General features: G+C 32.9%; 1 protein-coding gene across 1 annotated transcript; it reads right to left on the reverse strand.

Annotated features, from left to right (window-relative positions):
• LOC116352341 (recQ-mediated genome instability protein 1-like) lies at positions 1 to 1,957 on the reverse strand. Its single transcript, XM_031784856.1, has 4 exons — positions 1,766 to 1,957; positions 1,366 to 1,668; positions 1,021 to 1,301; positions 1 to 941 (listed from the first exon to the last, which is right to left on the reverse strand). The coding sequence occupies exons 1-4, from the start codon at positions 1,846 to 1,848 to the stop codon at positions 22 to 24; spliced, it is 1,587 nt and encodes a 528-aa protein (XP_031640716.1). The 5' UTR covers positions 1,849 to 1,957; the 3' UTR covers positions 1 to 21.
• Positions 1,958 to 12,000: the final 10,043 nt, after the last annotated feature.

Raw genomic sequence — 12,000 nt, forward strand, 5'->3', positions numbered from 1 at the left:
TTTTGATGTATTTGTTTTTTATTATTGTAATCGTTCGTATTCAATTTTATCTTGTAGTTTACGATTTAACACAGGAGCTGCATTGATAAGTTCAACAACGACTGGAAGATCACTGCCACTCACATCAAAATCGATTTTCATGAATGTGTACATTTCTTCTAGTTTTTCACCCAACGATTTCAGAATGGCATCGAGTTCAGTTTGAAATTGTGGCCGTTCATTGCGCATTGTGTACATTTGATGTAATTCACGGCCACTAATGTCAGCCAATTTTTCCAAAACATCATTACTAAACGATACACTCAATGTGACATTATCTGACAATAGATCTGCAAGTAAAACGCCCAATTTCCAGCGCATTTGTGCAACACGCGCCTGTTTAACAATTTTCTCAATACGAGCCTTAACTATGAAGTACTTTCGACGTTTTCGATTTTCCGCTGAACATTCACTTATTTGCTTAATTGTAACCAAGTTCAAACCGCGAATTTTAAAACGATAATTATCGGCATGGATTTCTGGTTCATCGGCTGGTAGTTGAGGTACGGAGAATTCAACTTCTGAATTTTGTATTGATGTTTCTGGTTGTGGAGATGGTGGTGGTGGTGGTGTGGTGGAAATATTCAGTTGGTCAATGGCTGGATCAATGTTAGAAAAAACATCATCATCATCGAATAACAGTGTACTTTGTCGATGCAATGGAATATCATTTTGATTTTGTATGGTTGTCGATGATTTTGTGGGTGTTGTTACTACATTTGCTGTAATTAGATCAACGTCAATATCGGTAAGTAAATCAACATCATCATCGAGAAAATCGTCAAAGGTATTGTGATTTCTAGTGGATGAAGGTTGTGTAGCTGTGTTGGTTGCTGTCATCGGTATCGATGGAATATTATCTGTACGGATGGTCATCATCGTCGTCACATCGGCTGCTGGTTCTGTTTGTATAAAGAAAAAGGTTTGTATTAGTTTCAATCGAAACTTTACTTGAGATTAGAGAGAGAAAGAGAGAGATACCTTGATAATCATTGATTGGATTCGGATTGATTGCTAGACTTAATTGTTTTCTCAATACATTTTCATATGCATTTTCAATGGCTAATGTGGTTACTTCGCCACCCAGAATACGAATATTTTTCGCTTCGAGAAATAGAATATGATTTACACAACGCAACGGACCGGTCACAATCACTTTTAGACCGGGCGCCAATTGAGCATTAAGACATGGAATCGGTGTGTATTCCAATGCTGACACAGTTCGAAATCCATCGCTAAGATCGAGTTTTAACATTCGCTTCCTGGTTTGGAAAGAAAATTTGAAATGATCAAAATCAAACCATTAAATTAAATCGTTCCACTTACTTTTTACCCTTTTCGATTTTCTTTGTTTGATTAAATTCCGGTTGCTCGTTGGCTACTTCTGTTTCTTTGTTTTGTAATCGTTGCAATTGATCGTATGGTGATTCGCTGATGTCAAGTAAAAATTGAATTTGTAATGGAAATGTGCCATTTATGGTTTGAATGTCTTTTCTGGCAAAAATCGAATCAGGTAAACATTTGATGCCACTATCACTCAAATCGGATAATTCCCATTGCTCTTCGGCTTGTTGGCATAGTTGATTTATCGATATCGATGGATTTTCATCGATGAAAAATTCCACGCAACTAAACGATGAACAACATCAACACCGAAAATAAAATTCCATTTGAATGAGTGTGATTGGTGCAAGAAAAAAAAACAATCTTAATTCTAATCTCTCACCCATTCAGCCAATCGGAATCAAGTCGAATGCCTTTTCGCTCGAAATGTTGACGAACCTGCTGTAGTTTTCCATCAACAGCCATTGTTTTATACCGATTTTTTTCCCATCAAATCAACGAAAACTACACAATAACATTGATTTTAATCAAGTTTTGTTTACATGCAGCGGAGTATCGCGCGTATTCATGTGTCATTTGTCAGATTGGCTTTGACATTTCGCTGTATTAGACTCTTGTACTATGAACACATAGCGACATCTGTTGAACAGCTTTTGAAACGTTGTCAAACTTTCAGAATTCATTTGATAGGTTTCAATCAAGAAAGTACAAAAAAAGTATAAAAATGAAAAATTTGAATAAATTTATTAAACATTTAAATTGATCACAAATAAAACATGATTTTAGTGTGTGGAAAAAATAAACGATTCCCTCGACGTGAATAATAATATGCATTACAGATGAATTATTTTTCGATATAAATATTTTATACAGATCTTGATGGTTTGATACGATACATGAAGTAGAAAAATGCAAAGGATGTTCCAATTGATTGTGTTATTTTACTTTCAAATTAAGAAAAAATGTAAATTTGAGTAATGAAAAATTGATTCATGCTTCTGTATATACGAATTTATGTTAAAACAGTATGATTCAGAGAAGTCCATTTGTAATCATGTAAATTCCAATGAAATATATTCGCTGTACCATAAAAAGTTGAAGTTCATGCAAATATTGTGTATCGTAACGTCTAATTGAAAATGGTTTGTATCGATTGGAAATGTTAATGACGTATTCGTCCCAAATATCATTGTAATCATCGGTTTTTGCACTTTCTCTATGAACGTATGACCCCATAATCAGTTGTTATGGTTGTTGTTGTTCTTGTTGCCATTTCCATTATTACTGCTGTATTTCGATTTTTTGCTTAACTGAACGCTTAACCTTATACTTGTTGTATATGGGGGTTTTTCTCACGTGGGTATCGGTCCAAGTACTCTCAATAATCTTTGATTGTTAATTAATGGTTTGGTAAAATCATCCATCTTGATTAAAGGAGTGATTAAAGTATATAAAGTTCAACAGCTGAGTAGATGCAACTCATTTTGTACCCCTTATCTACATAAAATATATATTCGATTCATTCATTCAAGTTCATGCACATTCAGGTGTTGTAGAAACTTGGACGGGCCGATAATTTTGAATGCTAGACTTTAGCATTCTACTTTGCATCGATTCTCTTTAATCAGGGACCGGGTCGCATATAGAATTATACAAGATATTAATACTTTGTATAAACGCAGACGCAACATATCCGTCGCTGTTCGCTTTGTGCTGCGCTCAATAAATACAATGTATGTGCGTGTATCTCCCAATACACGGTCACATGCACACACGAACATGCTCCATACATAGCGAAGAGCGATGGATATGTTGCGTCTGCGTTTATACTTTGTATATTTATAATGCCTGCGTTTTTTATGCTAGTATAAAATTATACGCCATCCGGTCCCTGCCTTTAATCAGTTCACTTCATGCAGATTTTTGCACATCAATCCGATTTGATATCATCATATAGATATCAAAGAATAGAAATGGAAGTTATTTCACTTTATAATGAGTTTTACAATTACTTTTGGGTGCTTTTGATTTAGTTGCAAATCATCGAAATGTTTTGATTCAAACGAATTTGTGTGAATAACGAACTTTTGTCACACAGAACGCAATATGAGAACGCGACACTGTGCTGTGTCGCATAAAAGATACGTCGAATAGCTTGCAATCTCTCATGAAATTGAGTCAAACATTGATGTGGATGAAATCCATTTCATACCATAATTGAGAAAATAATAAAGTAAACATACCTTTAATATAAATCCAATATCAGAAATCCTGATTCAGAATATGCTATTTAATATTAATCCATTTAATATACTGAATAAATATGAATATAAAACTGTACCATAAATGTACGATATATTTGAATTTCCACACAAAATTTATATATCATTAAGCCGAAATCAAAAATTGGCCTGAATCTCAATCTGATTTCTATGGGAGTTAAAACAGATGTAAATCTTCTGCAATAATTCAGTCATTGAATAATAAAAATTGAATTGACGTTGATTTTAAATGAAGAAAAGCTACTTTGTGTTCTATAGCATACGATGATTTGTGTTAAGCCCAATACGTACTGCAATTACCAACAGAACTGGTAAATAACAGCGCCAACACTGAAAACATAAACTTTACCATTTCTGTGTACGTCATTGCATATGAGTGAACTAATGTATGGAATTTGACACTAGTTTGAACAATCCCACGCAACATTGACGCTGCTGTAGAACGGTGTAGAACTACATTTTCTTAGTATAAAATTAAAACACTAAATATAAACACCACAGTTAATGTAGGAAACATCTGTAATACTTTTTCCAGTCAATCACTATTTATTTTTATGTTGCGCCCGCCCAAGGCACCACTCACGGAATCTAAAATGAGATCCAGTGTATAGCGTGTGTTTGTATTTAATTTAGATTAACACAAAAGGCAGCGCTGCTATTTACACTGAATGTCAGTTGAATTTTGGTGTGTGGTACTGTAGGTGCTCCACTTGCAATGTTTGGTTAAAAAATATCAAAACATTTACTTACATTGGGTATTTATGCTACTTTTTTGCATTAAAAAGGAGTGAAAATAACGTAATTTAAATAAATCCACAGTTTTAAATCAAAATGTTGTATTAAGGAATTATTTACTTATAGAAAAAGGGAATTTACATTTTTTTTAAATCACAAGCATTTTTTTACAGTTGTATCAGAGCACGTTAAATCTTCGTCATATTCTTTGAAAACTTATCAGAAACCAAAAAAAATAATGAAATTTATAATTTTCTGTCAAACGGAAGGAGATTCAACCCTTCTTCTATTGTGGACACGTTATTTTTTGTTTTACTAAAAGTTTGGTGTGCATAGTATATGTTTTCAAAGTAAAATGAAATTTAAAATTTCCACAAAATTTGTTTGCTTGCATCGAAATGGTTGAACGAAAATTGCCGAAAAAGAAATAGAGAGAAATAGAGAGAAAGAGAGAGAGAGAGAGCGAGACGAAAATGTGAGTCATTAAAATTCAATTAATACGGTCGTTTAGTTTGGCGCGTAAATGAACGAAAGTTTGAAAAGGGAAATGTGAATGAATAAAGTAAAATAGATTTGTCAGTCAAAATAAACTCATTATTTCTATGATTTCATTGAAACTTCAAGCAGAGAAATGATGATGGACTTAAATATACAGAGACTAATTGAATTTCGTCTTTCGTGAACATAGTTAAGCTTAAATGTTTGTCTTTAAATCAATAAAGCGGAACAATACGTCCATGCCATCAACGGTATGAAAAAAAATCGTGCAATTTCGACGAATGCACGAATTCATGCAACTTCGCAAAAAAATAGCAAGTATTTATCATTAAAATCAATCGTCGAGAAACGACCGGATAAACAAGAGCAAAGTAAATTAGTTTTCGTTGTAAATGCTGTTCTGTAAAGGTAAGATGCTTTGCCAAACATAAACATTAGAAAGGCTTATTGAGTTAAACGATTTTGTAAATATTGGTAATTTTCTAACATATCCGAAGACCTTCAACCATATAACTTCTGACATGGGTCAGTCTATCGAGTGAATCTACTTCATTAAGATAGTTTGACACTAGATGGAATTTTGTTTTTTAACATGCTTTCGTCTAGTCAAAAGCTATAGGTAAGCTATATCGAATCGATTGATCCCGATAGAATGGGAACAAAGTTTGAATTGGCTTTCAAATAATGAACTTGGCCCCTTACAATTGCATATGACATGATTAAGAAGTGATATGGAAGAAATTCTTTTCAAAGAATGTATATGATTGGATTTTTTGTGATCGTTTCAAAAATACAAGAAAGAAAGAAAAATATTCCCAATCAATCCGAACGAAGGAAAACTAACTCAAAGAAGCTTACTTCATTCTATACCGTTGACTTCATATGGTTATATTATTTGAGTTTAACGAATGAGCTTTTGACACACGCACCATTGCCGAAGTGTGAAAAATTCAACGTTTTTTTTTTAACCAAAAAGCTATTTTGTTTATGAAAATCATATTGTGGAGTCATGTATAAAATGTCGTAAAAGGATAGTCGTGCATCTAGATTTCCTCATTTTAATATCAATTGAGCCGAAAACGATGATTGTATAGAAAGCCCTCGACTCACATATTACCATTTTAAGTGTATACTACTTTATCTAGAATCGGTATATTTCCATTCATTCTCTGTTATGCAAAAATCGACATTGCTTCCACGTTCAGTGAATGACGTTCGTCTCTCACATTCACAATGCGGTTCATCATATGAAAGAGGTATTTTTGGTTTTGCAAAGGTGTTGAAAATCGTATTGTAAACATTTTAGAATAACGTTGTTGTTTCTATGTATATTGTATATGGCTTCAAGAAAAGTTTTCTTCTGGTCTCGAGAATATGTGTATATAAAACGATAATTCAATTAAAAATTATGCATGTCAAAACTGAAGCGAAGCAAAGGAACGTCGTTCGGTCTCAATTTTCACCTCATTGGTCTCTGTTTAAAAGCCGCAAGTAAACAAAAGCCAAAAATAAAATGTGAAACTATTTTATGTAATTGGCGTCTAAAACTAATCTTCTCTATGGTATTTTCGTTATTTACACTGCACACAAACATACAAAAACTTACTCATACTAAACCACTCAAACAGATGCCGCACATATGTTATTTGCAACAAAAAAAAAAAAAAAAAAAAAAACAAACATATGAGAACAAACACAGTCAGGGTAAACAATATGACATTGTGTCTTGGGTATCTCTAATTATACAACAAAACATGTTAAATGTGAAATCAGAGATTTTTCGCCCATATCCACATTCAAAGGGCTCATTTGACCACAATCAATGCCGTAAGCAATATTGAACATATAAAGAAGTTTCAAATGAGCTCTTTTGTTTCTTTGTGTGTATATGCTTGAGATGAAAACCGGACAGTTAGTACTGGGACATTCAGTTTTTTTGACCTTTTTTATCTTATCTCATTTTGCATTAATTTCTTAGCTCAAATCAATGTTCGCATACTGAAGTTTGTTACTTTGTCTTGAACTTCCTTGCATTCAAATTGAACAAGTAATCTGGTGATTTTTTTATATACAATTTCTAAGACGAAAAGTTGTGACAAAATATATTGAATTGAATATGAAAAACTACAAACGAAACACAACTCACAGGAGAATTAATAAAACAAGATTCTTGCAAGTGTAACGAAAATAAAAGTTTTGCAAAAGAAGAAGCAAAAAAAAAAATCTTTAACAAACTCACCGAGTGAAGAAAAACTGTCGAATAGCATAAAACTTGAAATACACAAAAATGATTGAATGCCATTTCTTTTTGAAAATTACTTCTAGTCGATGCAATTGATTATGTATTTGCTGTATATGCTTTCCGTTTTTACTAACAAATATATCCATGCACAAAAGGAAAGTGTAAATACTTGTAAATGTTATATTGATTGGGATATAATATTTCGTTCATAGATCATTACAACTGCATTTATTATTTTTTTTTCTTCATTTTTTCATTACTGAATTTGAAGGAAATACAGACAGATAGATTGACCGAATATTCAATATGTTTCAACATCCATCTCTTCAAGTTGAAATTAATTGAGGGAAAAAATATATCATTGAAAATGTGTTAAGAGTGCAACTTTTCTCTTTGTTGGAAGCGATCACAAATTACTTTGCCAGACATACAAATTTGTAATGATTTATATGGATACAAAATAATTCAATTCATTCAATGCTAAATCAACAGAAATTCACAGGAAAAGGAGAACATCCAAATAGATACTTTTTCTCAGAGCAATAAATGTGAGTAGACGTATAGCTCCTCCTCAGTAACGAGCAAAACATAGAAAGTTGAGCAAATAAATTCAAATTCAAAATATTATATTTTTTGAACTTTTACTATTTTGTTTCTCAATGATGAAGAGCTTTGCTACGCAGTGCTCTTCCAGCTCCTCCTCAGAGCGCTGCTCCTCTGAAAAAGAATTTCTGCCTCCGAACCGAATGTTGTAACATTCAATTAAATCGGAATTATTGATGGATGTTGTCTCGTTATTTGTCGGGTTAATCAATCTGCTTTAAATAAAATAACCCATCGACGCTTTGGCCAAAGAGAAACGACGATTCCTATGATTATTTTCAAACTTTTTTCTAATAAGAAAGGAAAACTTTTTACCTTTGTTATAGAACATACAAATCAGACCGTCAGAAGCCATGGTAACAAACCGTATCGAAGTCGTCTCTAAAACATTTGTAAGGTACTGAGCGATTCGATTTTTTTTTAAATTAGTTTTGTGTACATTGATCGGTAATAAATAGAGTTTATTTCCCACTTTTCTCCTTGTCCACTTCATATCATGGGTGTTTTGAATATTATAGACTTGCCGCTCGATCAACTTCCAGCAGTCTTCAAGAGAATGACATTGATGCGAAGCTTTTGCCATTTAACGATTGCCATGGTTAGTATTTGCAGCTGCAAATGTTTTAGCACGGCATCCGGATGAGCAAATGCCAATCGGTTTGCATTTGAATGCATTCAACCCAAGGGGGTAGGCACATGTTCAAAATGTAGAATCCACTTAGTTTTGAAGAATATACTTCATTTCTTGAATACATTTTGATTCAGTGAATCTTCAAGCTGAAACCACGATTTCTGTGATTGCGCGATTCCAAGATGGTGGCATACAAACGTATTGAACTACACAAAGTCGAAGAAATTCGACACAAAAGAGAATAAAAAATCCATGCAAAAAATAGTCGATTTTCGGCATAATATTAAAAAATTAGTGCTGTGAGCTAATAAAAATATGATATATGTTATTTTGAATGTACCTTGCGTATGAATTTTTGAAAATAGTAAAACGAAAAATATTACTAATACATGTGTCTATCCCCTAGCATTCAACTAAAATGAATTCAGCAGGTTTTTGCAGTACAATAGAAGCAAAATTCAATTGCTCTCGACATTCAATTTGGATTTGGTATTCGAAACCAGAAGTGAGAAAACAAAATATGTGTGCATCAGATTTGTGGCGCATCATTTTTTTTTCTTCGTCAAAATGAAAACCAATTTACAATGTAATCCAATGAAATTAAAACCATTAGCACACAAAATGCACGTCGAGGTTGTTTCTTCTAGCGATTTTGAATCCACAAAATGGTTCGATTGTTGTTTTTTCGGTTATGAGCAGTTTTTTTAACGTATAAACACGCGACCACATCCACTGATTTTAAAATGTTATTCTACAGTTTAAAAAAATCCGATTCGGTTCTTTTTTCGTTCAAAGTGAAAATATTAACTCTATAGTAATTGCAAAAAAAAAAAACTGATTTTGCATTTTCAACACTTTTACCCTAGCTTTTGTGGTAAAAGTTTCACCACATTCATATATATACGCGGATATTTGGCACAATCTATAACACTTTAATTTGCATAAATGAGCAAGTTTCGGTTTAAATTGATCTCATTCAAAATTTGTTCAACTGTTTGCTTTCGAATGTTTGCCAATACGCCCATTTTCACGCCACCAATATTGATTCAATATTCGATTTTTATATATTTACAAAATGAGATTGAGAGCAATGTTGTGGTGATTCAAAACTAGTTGTGTACATTCAATTCCAATCGATTCTTTTTTTTTCACTTTTTATCGGGAATATCGCTATGAAATTGAATCATATTGAATATTAATTGAAATCTATGCAATATTTTAGAGTATTTAAGAAATTGCCGGTTTTGGAATAGTTGGAAACAAACTTTCAAAACTACATATCGATATAGTCTGAATTGCTTCAATTTTGAACTTATTGAACTTTTCACCCAGTCTAGGGTACAGTGTCGATTTTTAATTGATTTGATAAACAATAAATTTCCATTTCCAAAAGTTAACATATGAAATAACAGCGTAAATACACATAAGCTGTGTAACATAGTCTGTGTACCAGTGTTCTTTTTTCCTTTTCAACATCCGGCATCGAGTTTAAGGGATTTACAAGCGTTGTCAAAAGATTTATATGAAACCAAAATAACTTAATTTTATCGAAAATAAATCAACGTGTGAAAATGCGGAAGAAGAAATATCCAAACGAAATGGTAAATTATTCGTTTGATTAAATTGGAAGCTTGTGAGTTTAATTAAACTAAAAAGCTGGGTGTTGTTGGAAAAATGTTTTTCCGTCACTAAGCCTTTGGGTCAGATAGTTTTCAAAAATGCTAATTTCACAACCATTCTCCGGCTCTCATTTGAATAAATGAAAAAAAAATATATGGAATTTCAATGCAGTGTCACTGTGTGGTTAGCGAGATGAGTAATTGACTCATATCGACTTTTCGACAAAGTAGTTGCGAATATTTGTCGTTTTATTGAAAATGTCTAAAAACATTACTCAAATACCATATATTGACTGTAACAAGGTGAGGGGCATTTACAAGCAGTTTGAAGCGCCAATATTTACGAATGTTTTTGTGTGCAATTGGGCACTGTTCATTGTGGCGCCAATATATTTTCCAATGAGTTTTCATTCTTTCTTCTCGAATTGATGACAATCAGACTCACCCTCTCACTGAATCAACAATTATTGATTTCGTTTCGAAATGACTCGGATCGATGTACGAACTGAGAAGAAAAAAAAGAACCCATTTTTATTTTTCATTCGACAGAATGCAACAAATGTATGACGACATACCTCTTTCGTCTAATGAATTAAAAAATGGCATTGAAATTGAGGTATTTTTGTTCGGCACCCCGTCTGCATAAAATGAATTTGAATGAACTCGCGTTTACTTCAATCAATTCGGTAGCGCTTTTATTTGATCCGGTTCCGTATTATAACGATTGTATGGTTGCATGTATGCGTGAAAATTTATAGGACATAAAAAACACACATACACACACACAGCGCAATGGTAACACAGGCACAAAGAAAATTACTCAGGTTGAAAGGAAATCCAAATTGAAATGAACAGGAAAGAACGGAATGAAACGAGAAAAAAGAAACAATTGTGCGTTCACGTGAATGACATCAAACCAAAACCATACGAAGTTCCTCAATGGATTCGTGTTTAATAATTATTTACTGTGACTGTGAAAATATTTCAAAAACAGCAGCAAACAACCCATCAACTCGATGCGCTCTATGTGAATTGATTCTCCAAGTACAATTGAATATTCATAGATTTCTGTGAACTTTTCGGCTTTTTATAAATAAAACCGAAATCACTTGACACGAACATTGGTGCGGCAACGAAAATCTGATTATTCATCGGAAAACAGAGCGATTGTGTAAATTAAATACCTCTCATTCAGTTTTCGAAGTGGATCATACATATTCTCCAAGCGTACTCATCTCTTTCTCTCTCTCTAGCGCTCTCTCTCTCCCCTTCCCTCTCTTTCCACTTAAAATTGCTATGTTGTTTCGAGTGAATGTGTTAAAAATAAGATTTAACTTGTTGAAAAGTAGGTTTTGCATACTGTGTACATGTATGTAAGTATGTGACGCTAAAAACATTGAGATATTGACCAAACATATGAATCATTTACGTTCATTCATAATAATATTCATAGTAACTGATTGAATAAATGTGTTGAGCAAATTGAATCGCTGCAGACTAATTCATTAGACAATTATTCTGCCCTAAAAATGCAACAATTTAAGTGGAATTTCGTTAAAGAATTCCTTGTTAGTCTTTTGCCACGCTCTGATTCTTTTTACCGTTACAGATGCGGAAAATGATGCAGGTGCCGGCATCGTAATGTATATATTCAATGGCATAAGCAAATTTCACACTTAAAAATTTGCATTGAAAACAATATTTGTCGGAGTGCAATGCAAAAAAAAAAATAATGTGCAAAACATATAAACACGACGAATAACTGTCAAAATATGGCGACAATTTATAGAGGAAAACTTTTTTTTTGTTGTTTTGCTTTCATTTTGTTTTATAAACGGTACGTGTATTATATTCAAATTGTTCTAAAGTCAGAGTTCTGTATGCATTCTATGCATAAACTTTATAAATCGTAAAGCAAACGATTGAAGCTGCTGAACGGCTTTTTTATATGGCAATTGTTGTAGGTATTGTTGTTGTTGTCGTTGTTGTAAACGCATAGCAGTAGCT

Source organism: Contarinia nasturtii, unplaced genomic scaffold (assembly GCF_009176525.2).
Source record: "Contarinia nasturtii isolate CC-2019 unplaced genomic scaffold, AAFC_CNas_1.1 Cnas_scaffold_187, whole genome shotgun sequence".
Lineage (NCBI taxonomy): Eukaryota > Metazoa > Arthropoda > Insecta > Diptera > Cecidomyiidae > Contarinia > Contarinia nasturtii.

Bases quoted from the DNA above. Each gene is read 5' to 3' on its own strand.
- LOC116352341 (XM_031784856.1), bottom strand. From the start codon at position 1,848: ATGGCTGTTGATGGAAAACTACAGCAGGTTCGTCAACATTTCGAGCGA. The intron at 1,669-1,765 runs GTGAGAGATTAG...TTCATCGTTTAG, and splicing joins GATTCCGATTGGCTGAATGG to TTGCGTGGAATTTTTCATCG. The intron at 1,302-1,365 runs GTAAGTGGAACG...TTTCCAAACCAG, and splicing joins AAAATCGAAAAGGGTAAAAA to GAAGCGAATGTTAAAACTCG.